The sequence below is a fragment of the Homalodisca vitripennis genome, chromosome 4 (genome assembly GCF_021130785.1).
Source record: "Homalodisca vitripennis isolate AUS2020 chromosome 4, UT_GWSS_2.1, whole genome shotgun sequence".
NCBI lineage: Eukaryota > Metazoa > Arthropoda > Insecta > Hemiptera > Cicadellidae > Homalodisca > Homalodisca vitripennis.
The window spans coordinates 94,327,648-94,354,508 of NC_060210.1; the positions used below are offsets into that span (position 1 = coordinate 94,327,648).

The window sequence follows — 26,861 nt, forward strand, 5'->3', positions numbered from 1 at the left end:
CAGTATGGTATTTTCGCGTGGGGAGGAGTGTCGTCTGCTGTACTAGAACAGCTTGCGGTCACACAGAGAAGTACAATAAGGATCATTTTGAGGAGAAGCCGAAGATATCATTCTAATTTTGTACTTCAAGAGTTTCCTGTTTTAAGGGTAAGGCAACTATTTATAAAATCTCTTTTACTGCAGATAGAAAAACACAAAGCATATATTTATTATAGAACTCCACCACAACTATACTACTAGAAATAGAATACAGTTTTGATATCAGGATACCTAGACCAAATTGCTCAATATAAAAACTCTTTCTACGTATCTCATGTGCTTTATAAAAACGTATCAGAGAACATATCGGAGGCTGAGGGAGGAAGTGTTGCCCAGTGTAAGCGTAGGGTGGGCCAGTACTGCTGGAGAGACGCTGATTCGTTCGCGATACTAATAAATGATGGAGAAGCTGCTTACAGGAAATTATTCTAAAGTATTATCTATATAAGAATTAATTGGATTGGTTTGCTGATGTTGTTAGATAGTTCTCATCCATTTATCAGTAACATATGATGGTGGTTAAGCGGTGCATAAGATGAATAGATATGGGTATGTATTTTTATGATTTTCACAGTAATGTATTTTGTACACTCTTAAACTCACCTTTTGAACATTTGAAAGCCGTACTATACGAATTTATTTCAGAAAAAGACTGATGTATGGACTCTTCTCCCCCAAAGAAACCTATAGTCTATATGGGAATACTTTCATTTGGAATTAAGTGTTATGTATATTTTATTCTTTGGTGCTTATGAATAAATAATTTGATTTGATAATTATCATACCAACACGTCGGTGTGGTGTTCACGCCCCAACCTGATTATATTCACCAGGTTTCCCATTTAGTTCAATCATTTACGACATAGTCTCACATCTCTTGAATAGACGACCTCCAGATAGCCTCGGTTACACTGCACCCGCATCCAATTGATTATTCTATGGAGTTACGAAAAGCTCGAAAAAACGAGCCAGACTCGAGGACCAGAGATGTCAGGATGCTACAATCTCTCTTAGTTTCTACCATCCTCGATTCTTCTAAATTACACAACTAATTGTGGAAGAATGTAATAAATACATCCAACTCAAATAATTCAGTTTCAACTTAATCAAAATACGATTTCATAATTTGGCAAAGAAATGTATGGGCAATACCTAAGTCACTTAGAGTTAATTGGAAATTATAGAAATTATTGATTTTATACCCAATTTAGTATAATACAACTATAAAAATTAGTTTATTCTGACAAACTAGACAGAGACGATTTTTGTTTAGTCAGAATTTAGTTCAAAAGAATAAAAACAATAACACACTATTCGTACGAAAATTATAAAGGGATTTCACAGTAAAATAAAAATTGTGTTGCATTTACGTAAATCTATAGCACAAGTATTATATAAAATTGAATGGTGTCTCTTTGTGTGTATTTTACTTTTGTGTGTTATATCATGTAAAAACTATAGGACCGATTGTACTGAAATTTTACATGAACATTCTTAAGGTCCCTGGTTAACGTATAGGTCTATTCCTGTTTCGAAAATCCCTCTCGTCTATGCTCCACTGGCCTTGAAAACTCGCCTTTTATCTTAATTAGCAGATAGTAAACGTGATTTTAATGACCTTTCGAAGTCAATAATAATAGTATAATAATTTATACACATTTAAAAAGGTGATAATAAATGCGTGCTGTTATTCAACAGTCTAAATCAGTTACAGCTTACAAATGTCGTGTTACGCACAGAAGCTTTTCTTTGTCTGGGTTTGTTTTTATTGGAATTTACATCAACTACAGTAAAACGCCATCATTTATTACACCATAACTGTGCTAACTGAAAACCTAAGTACTTCGGCTTTAGTCTCCCATAGGGTTTCTCCACACTGACCTAAAATAGTTCAATATTGTTAGCTGTACAATAAACTGTCATGAAATATTGGAGAAGTTCGAGAAATTTCAGAGGTGCTTATAAGCAACTGATTATTTTTGGCGATTGGTAGAACGAGAGGGTTTGGTTGGGTCTAGATCATTCGGTTTATATGGGCAATTATTAGAAACTAATGTTTCCTTGCATTTTAATAACCTCCGAGACTTCAACTTAAAATGATCCATACACCACACACACTTGAGTAACAGCTACATCAAACTGATATTGAACACTTTATCAACATTATTGTGTAAATCTCTGCGATATCCATCGCCATTTCCGACCATTATGAAAAAAGCATTTCCGCTAATCACAGCTAATGTTAATATACGGGATTATCATTAACGAATATTGGTTTATTAGACAAAATTAAATGTCGCTCAGAAGCACTTGACCATTTTTTAGAATCTCTTATCTCTCGTATAAATGCTTGTTGCCCATTTAAAGAGTTTACGAACTACTTTTCGCTTATGCTTTTAAATGCCAATAATTGGATCACTTTGATTTAATATCAAGGAAGCATCTTTATATGTATTGAAAACAATATAATGGTTCGATATTTAAAACGTTTTTTAACTATTGTAAACAAACTATAGGAAAGTAATAAATGCTCATAAAGAGTACATAATAGTTAAGGCCAATAAAAAATAAACAATCTTTTTCAAATACATCACTTTCTATAATAAACAATATAATATAGAAAAATACTTTTAACAAATTTAATTCAATACAAATAGTTAATCTCATAAAAACTCGTCAAATGTTGCTGATGAATTCAATGTATTATTTTAATACAGCATTACCAGGGTTTAGATCAAGTACACGAAGCTTCCACACATATAACCCTATAAATTCAATGGCATTAATGAACATAACTCAAGAAATAAAAAACGTAACAGACAATCCACATGCATTAATAATCTACCGACTTAGTATTTAAAACTATGTTATATGATCATTATCCCTTAATAAAGTCATTAATTTTTCTTTTAAGCATCGTAGTTTTCCAGAAATACTTCTCATGACCAAATTAATACCACTACTCAAAATGATGGCCCAGTCCACGTAGATTAACATAGGATGAATTTTTGCTGCTCGCATTTTTTTATAATTGATGTATCAATAGCAACCTCGTCCTCTGCGATATTTCCCCATAATTTGGTTTAATATCACGGTGGATCAATCAGGCGGGTTTATAATCTGGTGGCTTTTAATCACTATAACAAACGCCATTTACATTTTACAATACATGTCAAGTCTATGAATGGAATGAATATATCACTAGGAATATAACATTTACTATAGTACTGCATCAATCCGTAGCACGGTATAGTGCGGTTATCGATGATAAATCGTGCCGAAAGTGGTTTTCCGCCGCTCGATCGATTTTCCGTACTCTACTCCGCCTCGCACGTACCTTGTGATTGCGCGCAGGAAAAGACCACTTTCGGTACTTAGTGATGAAGTGTAGGCCTACTACTCCCAATTTTTTTTTGCGTACCCTGAAACAAACGAGGTGACCTAAACATCTAGCTTTCTTCAACTGTTTCGTTTATGTCTCTTCGTATGTTTTCCGAAATTATAACTTTACAATTACACAACAGTCGCAATTTTGAAATCAGAGTGTACTTTCACGATCATGCTTAGATCTTCATTAAATAAACAACTATATGCAGAACAAATACACAATAAAAATATAACATAACACAAGTACAAAACATGTGGTAAACATTTTATTATATGTTGTGTTACCTAAATAAAGAAAGCCTCGACATCACCAAAACAGTTCACAAACACGCTGCATTTCACCTGATATTACAACACCAGCTACTAGTCACACCGACTCAATAACTAATATTGTAACATTATAGTACTGTCCAAGTCGTAAGTCAACTCTCTAGCCGCCTTCCTCGGTCGGTCAGAATATAGAGGATAGGCCGCGAAGTTGATATTGTGCAATTAAAAATACTGGACTACATATTCGTATCGTGCACGCTTAAACATTGTTTTTGTAAAGCTCATCTTATGTACTGATCTTGCTACTAGTTACTTCCAAATGTGAATATAAAATTATAGTACTGTCCAAGTCGTAAGTCAACTCTCTAGCCGCCTTCCTCGGTCGGTCAGAATATAGAGGATAGGCCGCGAAGTTGATATTGTGCAGTTAAAAATACTGGACTACATATTCGTATCGTGCACGCTTAAACATTGTTTTTGTAAAGCTCATCTTATGTACTGATCTTGCTACTAGTTACTTCCAAATGTGAATATAAAATTATAGTACTGTCCAAGTCGTAAGTCAACTCTCTAGCCGCCTTCCTCGGTCGGTCAGAATATAGAGGATAGGCCGCGAAGTTGATATTGTGCAGTTAAAAATACTGGACTACATATTCGTATCGTGCACGCTTAAACATTGTTTTTGTAAAGCTCATCTTATGTACTGATCTTGCTACTAGTTACTTCCAAATGTGAATATAAAAATTATAGTACTGTCCAAGTCGTAAGTCAACTCTCTAGCCGCCTTCCTCGGTCGGTCAGAATATAGAGGATAGGCCGCGAAGTTGATATTGTGCAGTTAAAAATACTGGACTACATATTCGTATCGTGCACGCTTAAACATTGTTTTTGTAAAGCTCATCTTATGTACTGATCTTGCTACTAGTTACTTCCAAATGTGAATATAAAATTATAGTACTGTCCAAGTCGTAAGTCAACTTTCTAGCCGCCTTCCTCGGTCGGTCAGAATATAGAGGATAGGCCGCGAAGTTGATATTGTGCAGTTAAAAATACTGGACTACATATTCGTATCGTGCACGCTTAAACATTGTTTTTGTAAAGCTCATCTTATGTACTGATCTTGCTACTAGTTACTTCCAAATGTGAATATAAAATTATAGTACTGTCCAAGTCGTAAGTCAACTCTCTAGCCGCCTTCCTCGGTCGGTCAGAATATAGAGGATAGGCCGCGAAGTTGATATTGTGCAGTTAAAAATACTGGACTACATATTCGTATCGTGCACGCTTAAACATTGTTTTTGTAAAGCTCATCTTATGTACTGATCTTGCCACTAGTTACTTCCAAAGGTGAATATAGAATATTTCAACCGAGTATATCGAAACCTTTACTCCACAAATACCCATTGTAGTACAATTATTTATTATGTAATGACTCGGGGTTGTTCGATCTGGAAATTTGGACCATTGAAGAACTAAGGAAACAACATAGAACGATTAAAGACAGCTATGCTAAGAACATACTATGTGTTTTTAAACATTAATTTGTATCTAAAGATAAATAAATACGAGTATATTGTGTTTAACAAAAATAGTAAGATTTTGTTAGCAAAAATACAGTTGAACATTATTTAACGGATGTTTTAAGAATATACACCGGCTAATAAAATATAAACCAAATAGATTAAAATTACTACTCTGTGTATTAAATTAGCGTCATAGAAGTTTTGACCATATGTGCCGCATTTATTATTTATTGCCATATTGGGCTGAAGTTTCTCCAATGCGTATGAACTAGTTGTGTCCGCACCACTCGCAGCTTCGGCAGGGCCGTTTCTCTTGTGGACCGTCGAGCAAGGAGGGCAGAGCCCCGAGCCGGTGATGAGATGACACCTCCGTCAGCCTTGCCACGACCTGGTCCAAATAAATGTCAAGGTCGCCCATTACAGCCCCACCTCCTGGACTAGTTTTCTAACTTACTCAGCTGTTATTTGCCTCAACATACTTTGCAACGGTTCCTGAACAAAGTTTCTATACGAAGTTATAAGGTATTAATATAACATTCCCACTGCCTAGGCAATATTTAGTATTCTTAATCGTAGCAAAGAAAACTCTTTAGTTCGAATGTGAACGATAAATGTTTAGTGTACCGGTGCTTAAACTAAACCATTCCTTCGTAACGAACCCCCGTAATATTTAATTGACTTCCTTGCTGAGGAGAAGAGTGATTACGGAATTTACTAAACTAAGACCACAAGCATAATTGTTCCGCTTCCACGACCGACAACCACATTTACCCTTCCTGTTTCTCCTTCCAAGGCTGACAAATACTGCAGCTGGCAAACTAATTACTTAGTAGACGAACTTAATTGCACAATTTCAATAAAATAATCACTTCAAATTAAAGTACTGACTAAATTTATTACTAGTAAGTTAATAAAACGCTATAAATTTTACGCGATAAAGAAAGGGGCCGAAGCGTTTTCATGTTTTTTTTTATATATATATATATATACAGGGTGATTCATGAAGTTCTCCCCCCACTTCTACAGCACATTGTACTAGTAAAAATAATGAAAAAATGTTATATAAACATAGGTCCGAAAACGCTTCGTTAGCGAGTTACACCTAGCGAAAGATTTCGCCTGAATTCCAGGGTAAAGAGTAAAAATAAAGCCATACTGAACTTTTGGAAAGGTTAATTAAGTAAGAAATATCATGGATTCTTATGTATTTTTACCTGATAAAGCTAATAAAATAGGTGTTTCAGAACTGTACCTGTAGTAGTTTTTGAGGGATTCAGGGTTAAATGCAAAAAATTGGGGCACGAAACAATGTTTTTTTTAAGTTTGATGTACAATAACTTTGTTAAAATTGGTAATAAATACATAAAATCAACAAACATTAATTGTAGAGAATTTAATTCTTGAGAAAATTGATATAATCAAAAGTCTAAAATAAAACAGAAAATAAGTACCAAAAAATCGATTTTATTCAGTATAATACATTACTAGTTTTAAGCAAAATTAATCAGGTTGGGCCAACCGTACGCACCTTTTTATAATAGATGTTCGAAAATGAGGCCATCATTATCAATACATTTTGCAGCACGTTTGTGTATTGCTTTTGTTGCGTTTCTTAATTTTTCAGGACTTCCCTGTATCTGCACAGCCGAATCCATAATACGGGCAATTAATTCATCACGGAGAATTCACTTTTTGTCTTGTATACAATGTCTTTCATCCATCCCCAGATGCAATAATCCAATGGAGATAGATCTGGTGATCTTGGTGGCCAAGGGTGAGGCCCTCCACGACCAATCCAGTTGTCCAGGAAATTGATGATTTAAGTAAGCAGAAACGGGCACGTGAAAAAGTGGGGAGGTGCTCCGTCATGCTGGAAGTACAAATTTTGTCTGAGATGTAAAAGGAACATTCTCTAACAGCTGCGGCAACTCTTCTTGAAGGAAATGCAAATAGAACTCAGCATTTAGGCGTCCAGGTTATATGAAAGGTCCAATCAGCCGATTGTGCAAAAGGCCACACCAGACATTGGACGCTAAATCGGTGTTGAAAGTTCTGTTCCACTACCTCATGTGGATTTTCTTCTGCCCATGAGTGTTCATTGTGCAAGTTATTGACACCATCCCGAGTGAATTGTGCCTCATCCGTAAACAAAATACGCTTGTAGAGTTGATTATTAATATTCAAAAAGTTGCAAAACTCCAAGCGAAAGCGGACCATCCCCTAGCTGTAGATGTTGAACCTTTTTGTTTATGAAACGGATAAAATTTGTTTCGATTAAGTGACCTCCACAACCGTTGACTGCGAAAACTCCTATCCGCCTAGAAATACGTCGTGTACTTACACCTGGACTGCGATGTGAACAGCATTAATAACAATATCATCATCAAGTTGGACAGCTCGTTCATAATTGGTTCTAGTACTTGGTAGTGATCCTGTTTCCCAAAGAGTGCTAAAAAGTTCCCTGAAAATTGTTTTGGTATCTGGAATCCTCCCATTAGGGTAACGTAGTTCATATTCTTCTACAGCAGCTCTAGCATTACCATTACAGTAACCCAAAATAAAAACCATATCAGCGTTATTCCTCTGATGTAAATAAGTAAGGCATTTTTTCGCTGAATAAACAATCGAATTATAACTCACAGAAAAATTGCATTTAATAACACGATTCACAGAACCCGATCTCCTGCAGTACCTTGCAAAACACCACTAATACACAGTTCTAACGTAACAGTACAGAATACCACTGTTGATCAGCTGTTATTCGTGCGTTACCAACTTAGAAATTAATAAAACAAAAAACTGCATTTCGATGATTAGTAAACAATAATGGGAAAATGTTTGCTTCATTTATGTTCAAACATTTGATGTAAATTTTTATTAAAAAAAAAAAATACAACGTAATAAAACATGATATTTTTATTTACAAACAAATTTATTTAACAGTTAATCTTGTTTTCTCAATTTTATCTCATCATTAAAGGAACAAACATTTTGTTTTTGTTTTATTTTAACTAAATACCGTAAGTATTTCTTTACAGCTAGTAATGTATTATACTGAATAAAATCGATTTTTTTTGGTACTTATTTCTGTTTTATTTTAGACTTTGATTATATCAATTTTCTCAGAATTAAATTTTCTTTCTACAATTAATGTTTGTTGATTTTATGTATTTATTACCAATTTAACAAAGTTATTGTACATCAAAACTTAAAAAAACATTGTTTCGTGCCCCAATTTTTTGCATTTAAACCCTGAATTCCCTCAAAAAACTACTACAGGTACAGTTCTGAAACCTATTTTATTAGCTTTATCAGGTAAAAATACATAAGAATCCACGATATTTCTTACTTAATTAACCTTTCCAAAAGTTCAGTATGGCTTTATTTTACTCTTTACCCTGGAAATTCAGGCGAAATCTTTCGCTAGCTGTAACTCGCTAACGAAGCGTTTTCGGACCTATGTTTTATATAACATTTTTTTCATTATTTTTACTAGTTACAATGTGCTGTAGAAGTGGGGGGGAGAACTTCATGAATCACCCTGTATATATAGCTTTCACTTCTGTTCTAGAATACTTTGGTGGTGTGAAAGGTAAACAATGTAAGAACGAAAATGTATAGACCAATGAAAACTTTAACTAAGATTTTGTTGTGATACGCACGTTTTGCTACACAGTCAAAACTAATTGTGTCATACGGTAACACATTTACAATATGTATTGCAACACATCGAACTAGGGCAGGGGTCAAAGGGTTGACATTCAATAGAGCAGTGCTAGTATGCTAATGTGGTGCAATCGATTATTGGTATCGATATCTGTTGCAGCATCAAAGTTACAGCCCTCTAAAATGAATTTCCTAAAAAAAGGTAAAAAAAATATTGTTTTAATATTTCCACGACGGATTTACGGGCACTCAAAGTAGAAGTATGAGCAATTGTGTAACCAAACTCAAATAAAAACTGCCGAAGATAAAAGATAATTAACGTTAACATATGTAACTGTAAGATTTGTAGTTTCACGAATTAGCGTGTATTTTACGAAAATAACACTTTAACTTAATATAATTAAAGAAAATTACATGTTTTTCAATCAAATACTACACAAAAAATATTTACTAGTATTTTTTTCTCTTTGGACTTCATTATGAGATGTTCCCAAATACTACAAAAATGTCTAAATCTTCTCATGAAATTATAAACAAATTTACATTTTCCTATCTGCAGAAAAGGTATATACCTTAAAGGGTTGCACCTAAATGTCCACGGTAATTTTTCACCGTGATGCTTGTACCCACCATTGTTGGTGTACCCATCAGTTCTCGACTCTCGCCGTTCCCGCTCCCACTTCTCGGTCACGGGTCTCGCGGTTCAGTGGAAAGGTCACCCACGAAGGTCAACATCTTCCTCTCTCCTTCTCTCTGATCAATCCCGACAGTAATCTCGCCACAATACAGGGTTGAGGTTTACAGTGTCACTGATCCTGTTGGGCTTGATCTTCCTTAAAAAAAAACATAGGGTACGATCCTACCATTGCCTTATTTTGCTTTGTATATTTTGCATATATATATATATATATATATATATATATATATATATATATATATATATATATAGAGAGAGAGAGAGAGAGAGAGAGAGAGAGAGAAGAAAAAGACTTCATATAAATCCTTTAATATTTCGACTTTTATGTCGTTTTCAAAAAGGTACAAAAAGTGTATATAATGTAAGAATTCTTACATTATATACACTTTTTGTACCTTTTTGAAAACGACATAAAAGTCGAAATATTAAAGGATTTATATGAAGTCTTTTTCTTCTATTGTTTAAAGAAGCCTCTGAGCATTTATTTACTGCATACAGTATATATATATATATATATATATATATATATATATATATATATATATATATATATATAGTTGAGGTCGTCCTGTTTCATCATGACAAGATTTGGACGTCTTATGTACATCAAACGTAGCTATTTACCAAGTTACGAGACCAAAAACTTATCTAGCGAAATTTACTGTTCCGCTTAAAATAATGTTTTACTTTTTAAATAGTCAGTTGCGCTAAAAATCATGATACAGACAATTTGTAACGTTTCCCTCGTTACAAGAAAACCATTAGCTGCCATTACAAATAATGAAAGAAAGTATCACAACATTTATCTGGATACAAAGTTGTTAGTTAGCTCCTGGCATGTTTTTTGTCATTTACGCAATTAAAGATATTGCTCTTAATAAGTGCAAAAATTAATTTCCTATGCCTAACAATATCTTTAACACTGCTAGACCTCGCAGTAAAATGTGTGAATGTTGTTATAACATTTATATTATCTTGGTATCTCATTATTTCGAAAGGAATGCATAAATTAGAAAATTACCATAAATTCCCGAACTTGACTACCTACATTTATATCCCCATGGATGTAGAATATTGCTTTTCGGAACAGAAAGTAGCCTAACAAAATTTGATCCATCACATGAACAAATTTGGTTGTAAATCCTGTTCCCAAAACATTTCAAGAAATTATAGGCCTTCAACTAATTTTTTGACGTTGCCTCTTGGAAATATTTCTAATTCGTTACAACCTCTCAAAATTCAAAATAACGTTTAAACCATAACTCCGAGTTTTATTAACATTGAAGCCGAATTCATTCATTTCTTTGGTAAATTAGTTGATCATTTTGTAATCATTTTAAAGGTCCATAAGCTACGTCTCTTCACTTTCCCTTCGTTAAAGTCTCTCATCCTTTAAGTCTTCTGATACGACCTCATTATTCTGCCAATATAGACCCTATACAAAACACATTTGAAGATTGTATTGAATTCGACTACAAAATTTACATTCCTTCACGATTTAGTGGGATATAACTACAAACATAAGTCACAACACTTAGTGCAGTTTTAAATTTTCCTGCAAAGTACTCTATACTCATAGGACATTGCTCGGAACTGTTGCTCCACGGAAACAAAAGGAATGGACATCTGTTGAAGAATTCGCCTGGAGATAGGTGTGACGAGCACAAAGAGATGCTGGGCCGCGGCCGCATCGTGCGGTGCTCAGTGCCGGCCGGGTCAACGTCCAGTCTCTCGTGTCCGTGTCTGAATCTGCAGTACAACAGACCGGTACTGAGAGAAACGCCGAGTAGCTCTGGAGACTGTGGCTAGGATAGGCAGCCCTTGGTGCTAGCATTTATCGCTTATGATAGATCCTTTATCCGTTACTAACGCGAAAACACAATCCTCCACGGTATATAAACATTCATTTATATTTTGATTCTTGACTCGTATTTGAAATCTTAGTTCAAATAAACCAAAACACTAAGTAATCTTTACTTGTTGTTGTTTCACATTAATAAAATCAAGTCTTGGTTAACGAATATTCGCTTATCTCTCAACCCGCCTCCATTTGACGACATGGTTTCTGGCATAAGCATTTGTCTTCGGAAAACCCTCGAAAATAAAACACTTGCAGTCCAAGTAAACGTTTTTGCTATCAAACCTGAAGGACATAGTTGTGAGTAAAGTGGTAAGACCAAACAAAGGATATCGACATAACATGAGAACGGGTAGTATGTAACACAGAAGAATTGAAATATCAAGGTTTACATCAAAACACAACTTGAGGTTAAAAAGCTGTTGGAGTAGTGGTAACAACGCGGCACGCAGTGGAAATCATTATCAGAAGTGACATTTTTTTGGCCACTCCGAAGGGAGCCGGTTACAGAGGTGACTAATGCATGGTTCTAGGCGGGCGGTGGCATCAGTTTGGAAGCGAGAAAGACATCGTTTAGCCAAAACATAATGAAACATTTTAAATATTTTTAGTAGTGCAACAGAGAGAATCTGATATATGACTGCGAGTTACACCGTCATTAACACAAAAGATACCGACCACTATAATGGCACCTCCATAAAGTTCATTAGAATTAAAAGAAGTAAGACGTCATTGTGGAAATAGTTAAAATAAGGAAGGAGTGGTATTCCAAAAAAAATATATGACGAAAAGTTAAAAGATAATATGGAAAGGGTTCACTCTTGTCACGAAAAAGAAGAAGGGTAGACACAAGGAAAAAACAAAAACAGACTCTAAACACGAAGAAAATTGCCTTTATAAGATAATCTTACAGTTATGGAATGCATTCTTTCATACATTTGCCGAGGTCCTCGAAGCATTGAAAATCAACGTGAAGCTGAGAAGTGGAGTAATTGGGAGCACGTCCATGCAGAGACGCCGATAGAGTGCAATTTAGTTTTTACAGGCGAGGGAAAGGCATCGAATACAAGAATCAACAACAAACGCTCTCTTAACGGTCATGGTCCTTCACATTAGACTTGGGTACACAAGAGTTAATAAATGGTCTGGTGTCGGTACCGCGAGATCCAGACATTAGACAGGAGATAAAGGTAACCTCCCCGAGACCAGGAATAGATCAAAATGCAACTACGGCCAATTGTCTTCTAAAAGAAATTAGGGTCTACAAAAACCTCAGAAAGGCTGCGCCCAACCAAATTGGTTGGATGTTGTGTTAGCGTGCAAAGAGACAAGCTAAGATGCACTGATTTCGACGTTGGAATATGAGTAATTTGTTGAGGGTTAATGAGTGTCTATCAATTGTGTTCCTAATCATGTTTCCAGTATGTAAAATATATGGACAAGTTGTTGGATCAATTGGATATGTTTGAAGTGAATGCTACACGATTGATAGGGTAAGAAAAGATTTCAGGTACATATTAACTATTGCAAGTCTATCAAGTGATTGCCCACCTGAAAATAGCGGCAATGAATAGCGACAATCATTCAATACTGAGGATGAACTGGTGGAAGCAAGAGAGCGTTTGCGAAAAAAACGGGATTGTACTCCATCGGAAGTAGTTTGTGTCGCAATTAATCAACAACCGGAAATGTTCTCGATGTAATAAGCAGAATCTTCTGAAAGGTAGTTTTTAAGCACTGTGAAAATGGATAGATTAGTAATAATGAAGTTGGAAGGAAAGCTAAATGCCACTCCTTACTTGTGACGACAGTTGTACCTCTTGGATATTGTTTGGGAAACCCCTAGAAAATCTTCTAGCAAGGCGTCTGAAGATGGAACTAACACTTGGGGGAGGGTCTTTCAAATAACTAGTCCGGCTTCATAGAGACGCCCCTCAACTGTCAATGTTATCAAATTGATAATGAAATTTGGGTGCGACTGCAGAACCACAGCTAGCTCGAGGGTTCTGGGCTAGACTGTCCTGCCTTAACTCTTCATGTTACAACGTTTCAACACGTATGATCGTGGACTCATATTCTCTGTGAATTAGAACTACTAGGTCTTAATCCATACCTACTGCAAATGCTCCGGTATTAACTATACGTAATAAAAATGTTCAGACATTAGGTCAAAAAACTTTGACTCAGAACAGATTCGAATAATTTGAGCTCAAATGCCATTGAACTGAGCTATTCATTGTATTGGCTGTCTGAAATCGAACTAAACTAATTAAAACAATAGTCCACAGACCTATGATTAATGAATAGACTAGTAATTACGTAGGAAGAAGGCCCTAGCGCGGGTGGGGCGAGGAAGAGATGTCGAAGTGCGGAAGCAGCAACACTCGACAACTGGAGGAACGGGTTGTGGCGGACCGCGATGATACCACGTTCTGAACCGGCCTTGCCTCCGGCCACGCTGATATCATACGGTGAAAGAGCCTGCCTGCATAATGCCAGCACACCTCGTCTACGTGGCCCAGTAGGTTACCAGACCCCATTCCGCAAATACTTTCAGTCTTACATGCAGTATCCTACTATAATAACGTCGCTTTTCTGACCTTTCATAGCTCTTAGAAACAAACGTGCATGTAGCACTCAAACTGTAGAACTACTCTTTTCATTGGAAAAAGCCTAGAGATTCTTTAAATTACTGACATTTAGACAAATGATAGGCAACTACATTGCTCATTCATAGGCATTTTGTCAAATGTCAGAATTATTTCTTCAAAAGTTTAACGAGTTTAAATGTTATTAAAGACGTACACCTTTGGTATTTATTAATGAAGTGAGGAATATTATCACTAATTATTTATTAGTTGGAGGATTATTATCATGAATGAAAGATACAGCTACGTTTATTATTTTAGATGAAGCAGCTCAGCTTTGATTACTTTACTAGGAGGTTAGTTTATCCGGGACAAGATGATCGGGTGCTCCGTCCAATCTCCCACTTACCGGAATTGCTTGAGTCCAAAATAAGTATCAGCATTACTTCCTTTCATTCCTTTCCTCTCATGTTGACCTTCTAGGTTGCTGGTTAAGTAAAAAATAAATAAAACATTCGGTATACAACCAAAAATATGTGAGGATAGATAAAGTTGTTTATCTAAATTTTTTGAAGTAGCCTATATTGGATAGCTAAGCTAGTTTTGAGTTTAAGGCAAGATTAAGTAAAATATGCCATTTCATTTCTGATTAGATTAGATTATAGTAGGATAAGTGATAATGCTGTAAGTAGCTTCTGTTAACAGCCCTCTTTAGTGCTCATTGGAGAGTCGCTTCTGGCAGCTTATTAATGGCACATACGCGGAAAATAGTATACATAAAATGAGACAGTGGTATAAAATTCTGGCTGGGTCAGTTCTACAAACACAAATAACAAACAAGATCCTGAGTTGGAAACATCCGTGTACTAGTAGAAACCGGTTGTTCGCTCATCAGCTGCGTCACCCTGCTGGAAAAACCGTTTGCTGTAGATTACAACGTCTGTGGAACATGTTACAATAGTCGCAATAAATGAACTGAACAGGTATAACACTAGTTAAAGTATTACTTCACTGGACGTATTCCACTCTAACTTAGTACTTAACTCTGGTCTGGATTGTAATCCATATCTGAAAGAATAAATGTCACAAAGAACTCCGGAAGATTGCTTGACATTAAAGTGCACGTCCACTTCCATGTATAAGAAAATAATACGGGTACTAAAATTAAAGAGTAATAATTTTCTTGTTAATTACTGTTGGGGATTTTAATACTAAATTAACCAACAAATCTGTTTTGTTATGTGATATTATAAACTACAAAGAAAGAGGAAGTGGAAATTTTCTTCGCTTGACAGCTGAATTCCGACAGGTTAGATTTACCATGCCATAAACCAGATAAGAGACTAACCCGGCCTTATTTTGGCGGTGTCTTTTGTGATAAAGCGCCCAAGTAAACATGGGGGTTTACCGAAGCAACGCTTAGATAACCTAATCAGTATACACGACATAAATATTCCAAGAGTAACATTTTTTCCGTGAATGAAAAAGTTACATAATAAAAATCAAACTCACCGAATGATGAAATTCAATAGTTGCCATACACTGTTAACTCTGGGGCAACAAATAAACTTAAACCACTGTACTGTCAACAACACGTTATAAGTATGCAACTTACACTGCACGAGTAATTATTGAGGGAACTACACAATGAACAAGTCAGGCTCAATAAACAAACATAATATTCGTCACTACAGAAGTACACATTGATCATGCACTTTGAGGTAAATACAAATTGAACCTGTAGAATGAGAGATATAATCAAGTATAACAAGAACCACGCCTTGAAAGAGTAACTGAAGAGAAAGGAAAACTTAACAAGCATTAAAAAGGAAGAAAACCCATTAATCCAACCGGAGAAAGGAAATGGAAGAAAATGCCACAAAGAAACACACACTGAATGAATCAATTTAAGAGTAAGAGATGGGACGATTAACCGAGCAATGTAAGTGAGGAAGATACATGACTTGAACGAATAAAACAAACACGCAATGGACGAGTAAGGTTGAGAAAACGTCATTGACAAGCAATTTTGGCAGATATGGTCGAGTAGTACAGTAACTACGCACTGAAAGAGTAATTAAAAATACCGATTGAACTAACAATAAAATACAGGTATATTAACTAAACTGATGAAAGAAATGGGACAAGCACTGGCCAAGTACTTTGAGAGAGAGAACTACTCGTATAAACCGATGAAGCATACACTGATTTTAGGAGTGGATTTAAGGAAAGGAAAACGCGAAATTAAGAAAATAATATGAGAAAAAGATGTATTGAACGACTGATATGGAAATCACGCGAGAAGATTAGTAATTTAATTGCAGGGTTCACCAAACACGCGCCAATAATTAAAAGGCCGAGACAGCCAATGAAGATGAAGCAGGTGTAAATACCCGTAATAACTGTTTAAGACGAGGCTGTACGAAATGTGTACATCGTTATCACAATGTTTAATCGACACCAGACAGCCTTGTTGGCGGGAATCTTCTCACGTCACAGTTTCACAAACAACACAAAGCCGCGATGGTCCACAGGCCGATCGGTGTACCGCGACCACGGACCGTGAGATACCGACCCCGCCCGCAATCGGGTCGCCAACTACCGCTCAAAAACCTAGGCACCTGGTAAATAAAGTGCTCCGTTTTAGACTAATCTCGGAAATTGACTTTTTAAATGTTCTACAAAGAGTGTGTCTAAGATTGTTTTCAACTTGGCTTTGTCTGAATATGAAACTAAATACAAAAGCAAACCGAGAACATAATACGACAAAATGTATCCCGACTTCCATAAAAAAGACTTTACCTGTAATTTAAGACCAAGAATGAGGGGTTAAAGTACTTCATACATTGCAGTACTTTGAATTTAGTACAGATCATTTTACAATAGGACTTATGGGGGACCATGTTAGAAACGGGAATACACAGAAATCAAAAATATATTAAACTAAGTACACAGCACGGATGTTTAATTATATGAAATTAATTGTTAGTTTATATTTTCAGTAAGTTGGCAATACATTTTATGAAGTCATTTTGTAGAAGTTATAGATTTAATAATAAGTTTGAATATTTTCAAGCGCAGGACGGTCAGTCTGATCTGGTGAAACAAAACCACAATAAACCACTAAACGTTAACCAATAAAATTACAGGAAGCGTATCACATAAAATAAATCTCTCTTGATATACGTCATATACCCATACTCTCAGAAGCTTTGAATTAATACTATTCACAAGCGCCTGTAGAGTTAAAAATTAAATAATTCCGTGAATAAGTTGACGTAAACGTTTATGCGGCTGAAATCGATTATTTCCTTGTGCAATTGTGCATTCGAATAAGTTCGGGAGTTTAGTGGCAGCGAAACAAAAAAGAATTGCCAAAGGCTGACCACGGAGGCGGAGGGAGGGGCAGAGGTAAAATCCGACCTCACGCCTCTGCAACGTTGCCATATTTCTCGCAGTCGTGAGTCTGGCAAACCTACGCACCAACATAAAAGGATGTTGTACCATATGTATACGAGAGCGATATTACATTCACTGGCAACTTAACTACAACACATGCATATTGTGAAAGAGAACTTTTACAAATGTAGCCTTTATTGTATTCAGGTATATTGAAATAGGCTGATTGAATATGTAACCATACAGCTTACGAATTACGTATTTTTAAACAGAACAAAATGTACGGACAATCCCTGAATAAAGCGATATAAAACTTACGGCCGAATGAATATTTTTGCCAAATTTCGTTGTTATAAACACGTTCACCTAATTTGTCAATACAATTTAGATACATCCTGTATACGTGTCGCAGAATGTTTCTGTAATGAGTAGGCCATTACGGAAAAAAATACAAATTGAAAATGTAGAGGTCAATGACGGGCCCTCGGGCAGATCGCGAAGACGTGCGTAGCGTGCGGTGTGCGTGTCGCCGGTTGAGCTTTCTTCAATAGAAGTAATCCGACGCTTCTCAGGCAGTCTCGCGTGCTAATTAAGTATAAGGGGGAGTTAAGCAAGTAGTAGTCGCTATTACCAAACAATGCACGGGCACCATTGTTCTGTGCCTCCTTCTCTCCGCGGCCGCGGCGGCCAGTGAAAGTAGCGGGCAGCATCCATCCACGTACGGCGGCGGGAGCTGCTACGTGCGCATTGTACTGTACTACCGCCTTGACACCGGCGACCACTAATGTGAAGTCGATAGGACGTGTTTCTCTAGTAGGAATAGTCTATTCTGGGTGCTAATGAGTATTTATTAACAGATCTAGACCAGCTGGTGTGTGACTAGAAACCACTCGGATTCATTTAAAATAAAGCTTACGTCAAAACTTTTTGATTGGTAATCCTAATTAGTCAACCACAACATTAAGAGGGCCAGTGGTGGTGTATTGGTCATGACAGAAACTATGAAAAAACAACATGGGCCAAACTTAAATACTGTACGAGAAGATATAACATTCAAAAACTCTTATTTTTAATCCATTCTCAATATAATGGTCATCATCTTTCTTCTATGTTCATCAATACAAGGTGATCAAGTTTGGATTTGTAAAATTATTTCTTATGTTACATTAATAGCTCTTTAAAATAACTTTTCTGAATACGAAATAGTAGAAATTTTTTTATCACTTCTCCTGAAATTATGGGCCACTTTATAATCAGGCCCAAATAAAAACGGCTGAAGATAAAAATGGCAAATGCTTACAGCTATGTACATGAGCTTCGTTCGGCTAGTGACATATGTTTAATACATTTATGAAGGAAATTATATTTTTTAATTAATTATATTGTGTATACTTTTTCGTGGCTAAATCATTTTTTTATAACTAAAACACAATATCACTGGAGTGATGAATTTTTTTTCATTCAGAGAAATTATCTTAAAGGGGTGTGAATTTATCATAAAAAATATTTTCAAAACAAATAATTGATTGCACTACCTTAACAATTCGTAACGCATTAGTGATTTGAGTCTTAGGTGCCCTTGAAAATTTAAATATGATCAAAAGTCCATAATTTTATAGCAATTATTAGGCTGCATTTATGAACAGTGGTTTCATAGAAAGTTATATGATAAATGCTACTTATAGCAAAACTCGTACAGACAAATGTTACATGTAGGCTTTTCTGCTATTGCGTGTAAAGTAGAACTTTTTATCATTCACAGACGGTAAGATAAAAATAATTTTTGAATATACTTACATATATGTAACATTTGGGATAAACAACTGATAAAGATAAACTCACAAGTTTTTATTCTAAGATTTGCTACACATAATAGTTTCTGTTATTAGGTCGAAAACAGAGTATCTGTGTGGAGATGTTCCAAGATTATGTTCATCAACTACAGTAATGGGCTACTACATTACAAAGATTTTAATAACAATGTTATGATAATTTTAATACAACCATTCGGTGACAAACGTATATATGGGATTAAGTTTTCATTGGAATAAAACGTGGTGTGAATGTGCGTATAGCTTTGGAAATTAAAGTGGTATAGAATAAAGAGGTTTAGAGAATAATTATTGCTTCTTGAATTCTATTGTGCTGCATTATTTTTCTCGTGTCATAAATAAAACAAAACAACTAACGCAAAACTAAAAATAAAATCAAAAAGCAATTGTCTTAGAAACTGAAGATAATCATATGATACTAGGCTCTGACTGAGGCCTAGGACTACGTCACTTATTCTGTTGCTCCATAAGTTAGTCATTCCATGCAGAAGTGGTTTAAATATTATTTTACACATTAAAATTAATATATTAGTAACTAACCAACTTTACTCATTTACCATTATTTTTGGAAATTCCTCAAAGATCAGTGCTACTGGCAATATTGTTTAAATTCTACACAAACAGTTTTATAGCTTAAACTTTTAATAATAAAAAGTTGCCAGCATCATGACTGTTCTATTTTTAAATAGTTTAAAAACAAAAGATGAACAGGAATATGGTTTAGTCTCAACCCTATCAATTTCTGAACTTGATTTATCTCACCTTAATCTTAGTTTAAACAAAGTTTGTGGTTTTCAAAATATAATTCGGCCTACATTGTCCAACCAGCTTGAATTAATTCCTAAGGACAAAAAAGTATAATAGCAATTAGAAAATGTCTAAACCTGGAGGTAAAACTAAAATATATTAATAAGTTTGGTCACACTCCCCATATAAAAGGGGGTCTCAAAAGATGTATAATACAAGAAAAGTAAAATATCTTAACTTTACACTGATATATGAGACCATTATCTATGGTAAGTGTAATAGCATTGTCATCAGTGACCACTCACTCACTATACTGCACATGAGCCCATGTGAACCTACAAAAACAATATCAAAACTATGATAACAATTTTTATTAAAACTCAGTGGAACAATATTAAATGCGATGTAAAGGATACATTTTGTAGAGGGGTGTATTTACAAAGTTAGAGAGTTCTTCATACCCTAATTATTATAAATGCGAAATTGCCTTTGTTTGTTTGTTTTGTTTTCACATGTAAAACTATTCAACCGATTGTACTGATATTTTACATGGACATTCTTACAGTTCTTGGAATGAATATAGACCTTTTTTTTCAAAAATCCCTCTGGGCTATGACCCACTGATCTTAATAGTAGCGAAAGATCCCACCTTGATCTCTAAAATTGTGTAATATGAATGAGCCTGTCAAATGTAATCCACTGTTCTGTGTAAACATTGTTTATTATTTTCTATTTATTTACATTTATACTACAAATAATAAACATAATTCTTCACACCATTTTAGATTTTAGCAATTAGGTAAGTACCAATCTATTTTAGAAAATGTTGTAAAACATAAGAAGCTCAGAATTAGACTTCGAAGACTCCCTTTAAAACAGTCGACAACTATGCTAGATGAAATTTCACTGGACTGGCTTTTTTTACTAATGTACCAATTCCAGCTCTAAATGTTCTAAAATATTTAAAAACATATAATGTGAATGTAAATACTAATATAAAACCAACCTTAGTTCTCTTTTGACATAAGCAGGCTTTTCTGATATGTGATATATGTATGAATATATAGATATATTCTTGATCAGAAAACAAAACAAAATCAACTACGGAACAAAACATTATAAGAACGAAGTAAATTATAATGGCCATAATTATAAACATTTTAACGCATTTTCTTGATTGTAGCAAGAAGGCAAACTCAACATTGGCATCAGAAATACAATTCATTCAAACCAGAAGTGCTCTTACATGTGCAAACCCTAAAAAATTGGGTGCAAAGCAGCGGGTAACTGCTAGTAAATTATATTTAAGAAATTGGCCTTATATTGTTAATAGCAAATTGTTTAATTTTAACTCTCAAAATTCTATTAATTTTCCATGCAATATACGCATTTAGTTGACCTTGTCATACATGTTAAAACGTGTACACAACAATAAAATGAATTCTATTTATTACATTTAAAATAATTTAAAATTCCATTTTATATCATTTTTATGCTATACGAGAGCGGTTTGATAATTCTGGTAAATTTGTATGAAAGAGAGGGAAATTTTCAGAACCTGCACTGTTATTGGTATTTGCACAGATATTACAACAATTTCTGAATAGCAGCTGTTATAGGTTGATTGTTGGCAGCCAGCTGGAGTGATAACTGCGTAGTTAGTTCCTTAGGATGGAGAAAAACAAATTTCGTACAGTCATTAAATATTTTCATTTGAAGGGTTGGACAGCTTAAATCTCAGTTGGATGAAGTCCATGTGGGTTCTGCACCAACATTCACCATTTACTTTTGGATCCATGAGTTTAAACATGGTCAGAGAAGCATGGAAGATGAAACACGCTCCGTTCGGCCATTGAAGTCACCACACAGGAAACCATGCATGATGGTAATCGAAGATTAAAATTTCGCGAGATATCGCACTATAATAACATTGCAGGCATCTCAACTGAACAAGTGCATTGCATCCTCCATGAGAAACTGGACAAGAATGAGCGATGGGTGCCGCAACTGCTCATTTTGCACCAAAAACAGAAACAAAACAACTCTAATACTCAGAATCTTACACTTATCAGGCACAATCCACGGGCCTTTTTGCGCAGATTCATAACTGTGGATGAAACTTGGATCCACCATTACACTCCAGGGACCAAACATCAGTCCAAACAATGGACAAAGAGTGTGTAGAGTGCACCAAAGAAGGCGAAGACTGTTATGTAGCTGGAAAGGTGATGGCCCCTATCTTTTGGGATTTCCAGGGTATAATCCTAAGATTATTTCGAAAAAGGCAGATCCATAACTCGATCCCGTTATGCTGCTCTGCTGGATCGTTTGAAACAGGAACTCATTGAAAAACAAGGTACTGTTTCACCAGGACAATGCTCCAGCCCACATAGCGTACAATTAAAAACTACTGTTGCCAGGCTATCGCAATGGCAAAAGTGCTCGACTTGGAATTCGAATTGATTCCTTACCCACCCTATTCACCAGACTAGGCTCAGAGTGACTTCTTTTTATCCCCAAACTTAAAAATTTGGCTTGGTGGAAAGTAATTTTCATCGAATGAAGAAGTGTCTGCCGCTGCGACAGAATATTCTGCAGAGTTTGACAAAGCCTACTTTACCAATGAGTTGAAAAAATTGGAAACTCGCTGGACCAAGTGTATAAGCCTTGCAAGACTATGTCGAGAAATAAAGTGAGTTTTTGCCTTTAAAACAATATTTTATTCTATTTTTAACAAACTTATCAACCCACCCTCGTATATTGCACTGCAAGACACAGTAAATTATTGATGTACTAAGTGGTAACATGAAACTTGTGTAGGGTGTCATTAGTCCTTTTTGTGTCTACTTGAAGACATAGCCAAAGAAAATAAAGGGCTACAACTTGAGAGACTGGAAAATGTCATTTCTGCCTGTCTGCACGATATCTTGAAAATGAACTTATCTAAAGATTTTAAAGTTTTGCATGAAGCTTCATTTAAATTAATACAGAACAACTCTTCAATATCACATACAAATACCAGTCAGGTGAATTGTAAAAAGTATTTAAATACAAAATGAAAGTCAGCAAGAACGATGTGATCCATTAAATATGTTTAACTGATTACAGTAATTTGCATAAAGATGTTCATCATAGCAGCCTAATCAAACTAATAAGGACAAATTTCAAAGAAATAATATATCACTTAACAATGGGAAACGTCTGAAAAAAATGCTGATACATTAAGAATCCTTCCATTGTCAAAACCAATATTTTGAACCAAAAAATGAAAACCATTGTTACCTTCCTTTTCACCTAAAAAAGTTTCATCTCCACAGTCAAATGAAGCTATTTTTTAACATAAAAAAGCTCATATCACAATTTAAATAGCCTACATCATTGTCAGTAAATAATTTATGTTACTGTTTTAAAAATGCAGCAGGTAATACCTGATTTAAGATTAATTTTCTTAGATTAATTAGAGCAAAGTGTGTTCTTTTTAAAATTTAATAAGCTAGCTAAGCCTAAAAACTAAAAATGTAATGTAATTTTAAATAATTAGGCTACCATCTACACTATATTTAACTACTGTTAAGATTGAAGCCATGACTACAGTGTGGTGACCTTATGGGGTTGTAGTAAACTGGAGAGAAAAACCTGGTAAAGTCCACTTGGTCAGTACAGCTTCCCAGAATTTTGGCGTGCTAAGTTCAAACCCAGTAATTTTTGCATTGCTCGTTTTTCTAAAAAAAAAAAAAAAGAGTGATCCCTAGCATTGTGTAGGAGTTTGTCATTTATTCAGAGGTTTATTTTATACAATTCACCAGTCATACAGTAATGAAATGTTTATTAACTAACAATAAAGCAGTTGAGATGAAACTACTGTTCACTACATAAATGAACCAGCCTGTCATAACATTACAGCAGAGGTAGGCAGTGTCTCACTCTCTATATTGTGAGTAGATTATATACTGTTATTGATTTAGTACAGTTGTATATGCCAACATTGATTACAACTAGTTGTCATTCTTAATAGTCCAATTCAAATTAGTCTAATAAAAACATGGACCTTTGCTAATTTTACACTCCTACAGTGATTCGTAATATTGTCATTTAGGAGCAAAGGATAGTGAGAAACACCATTTTTCATGATATTTTCATACTATTAAGTATTCTAATTCTATCAATGGCAATGTCCACAATATAAAATTTGGAAGCATCAAGCTTCAGGAAAATAATTGTATAATTTAACACAGCAGTTTTCAAGAGTAAGCTCTTCAAATTTTATATACATACAACATTGATTGTAATTATAAGCTATAATATTATAAGCTATATTTTTAATACTGTAATTTATTTTTAACTCTGATAAGAAAAACTCGATAAGAAAAACTCAAACTCGTCCAAAAATAGTGGCCTCCAGATAATACCAAAGTACCAATAATTTTAAGGTATTTATTAAAACACATAATCATGGGTATTGTGAACCACTAATGGATGAGTGGTGGGAATGTGACCAATACGCCTAGATACCCTTGGCCAGTCATGTCACAACCCTTACATTGGAAGCTCACACTCAATTTAGTCTTGTCATTAAGAGTTTCAGGGGTAGGTTACGATAAGCGGACCCGGCTTTTTACATTGATATTGACAAACAACACCACTCAATTATAACTTTCGATATCACTAATCGATACTGACAATAACTAACTAGTATTAACTATAAACACTTTTTCATGTAATAAACATATTTTATTTTATAGATAATAACAGACAGTCAAAAGCTTGTGGAGGACCGTGAAACAAAGTTTCAAAAATGTGGCATATCATCCGACCTGCTTGCAGATCATCTCTATGAGTATTTGTGCAGAAGAGAAGTACGGTTTTCCAGAGAAGATGTTTCAACAACTTCTCGAAAATGGTTAATTATTGCTATACAAGAGAAAACATATAAATAATTACGCATACTTCGTATTTCCTGTTATAAATGTTTTTTAATATTGTTATTATTTCATTATTATTTATAAGTTTTTCCAATTTCCAGTTCTAATCATTTGTTTGATTGTTAAAGCTCATTTATTATTTATACGATTATCACTTTAATTTAAAATATGATTCTGATTATGGCTATAGATATGTTGATATGATATATAAACACGTATTCGATAAATGAATATTAAGGATCGATGATTGTACTAATCTATATAAAAAAAAACCGGGTCCGCTTATTTTACTCAACACAGTTTCAGTATTAGTTGTGTTACATTTAGTAATTATTAATCGATAGTACTTACAATATTAATCAAATTGACGGGTAGGGTACGATAAGCGGACCCGGTTTTTATATCGAAATTGGCAAACGATACTACTCAATCATAACCATCGATATAATCAATCGATACTGATTAATTATTTTGAATAATTAACTTAAATAATCTATATCAACAGCTGTAAACACTTTCAAATAATAGGCCCTACGCGTAAGGTAATATTTCAATTTTACATAAGTAACATTTGATTACTAAAAATGGCAGTCAATTTTAGAAAATTACACGACATTGCTTTGAAAGATGATAAGACGTGTTTTACGTGGCTTCAACATGTTGGACTCGTACCGAAAAACTGAGATTGTGAAATTTGTGGGAAAGAAACAACTGTAACTGTGAGAGGAGCAAATATGGTCGTCTTCAGTTTTCCTAATTTTGGTTATAATAATTTATTTCATCACTGTAAATATTACATTCATATTTTAATTTAAAACATGTGATTGTTATTGAGGACTATAAGTTAGATACTTTTGTATCGATTGATAGTCTAGGATTTGAGATCCAAATATTAGGTACTGGTATCGATATAAAAAACCAGGTCCGCTTATCGTACCCTACCCCTGTACAGTAACTTTTAAAATTGAACTTACCTCATGAATAATTGCTGGCATACACAATGAAGATTTTGAGTAGATTATTATCACAAAGAACTTGACACTTTAAAATATAATAAGCTATAAGGTGTTTTCACAACAGTAATACACTTCCACACCCACTTTTAATTGTATTTTTTATTTTAGATTGCTTGTTGAGATTAAATTAAAAGCGTTATTAAAAATCTTCGATTAAAAAAAATCTTATCTCTCATCCAGTAGGCCTATTACATAAATAATCTAGTAACACAATAAAGTTTCTAAAAGTGCCGTCACAAAGTTTTTCGAAAATAATTTGTTATTACTTAGTACACATAATCACGAAAACAATTCAAGCACAAATCAAAGCATAGTTTCAAGAAAAATAATATTTAGAGGGCATAACTCGGATACAGAGTTTCTTCTGACAACAAACAACCAACTACATCCAAAGTCAACAGACGACACAACAATCTCACCACAACTTCGCAAACTAACCAACTGAACTGACAGACAGACTTCATGCTGCTGGTGAATGGTGTTGGTAGAAAAGTATGGGCCGGGGGAGGAGAGTAAGGAATGTTTTTTACATCACTTTGGGCTCAGTGTAGCCAACAAAAAGTACAACCCAAAAGAAATTTTCATATTTACAGCTGCATTTTATGATATTATAGTAGTTGAAACTCGTAACAAAATATACTGTGACATAACTTTAGGGGGTGCTCTAAATAAATGTCAATACCTATATCTAAATAATGCATTGAACTGACAGCAACATAAGTTAAGAGTTAACTACAGCTTATTATTGAAGATTCAAACCGAAAGGAAATTTTGTTTTAATACAAGTTGATGGGCATATTCACTTTTTGGATTACATCTATTAACGTTTTTACTAATTTTTTGTGATACATTTTTGGAATTTATTAGTTTTATCCTGATTGTTCTCTATAATGTATCTCTGCCGGAGAACTTGAACA

The 26,861-nt window shown here is 34.6% G+C and overlaps 1 protein-coding gene across 1 annotated transcript in view; it reads right to left on the minus strand.

Annotated features, from left to right (window-relative positions):
• LOC124359789 (cadherin-87A) overlaps positions 1-26,423 on the minus strand; it is a 97,685-nt gene extending 71,262 nt beyond the window's left edge. The window contains exon 1 of the mRNA XM_046812819.1: positions 25,903-26,423. Within this exon, the coding sequence (XP_046668775.1) occupies positions 25,903-25,907 (5 nt within the window). The 5' untranslated portion in view covers positions 25,908-26,423. The remainder of the gene's footprint in view (positions 1-25,902) is intronic.
• Positions 26,424-26,861: the final 438 nt, after the last annotated feature.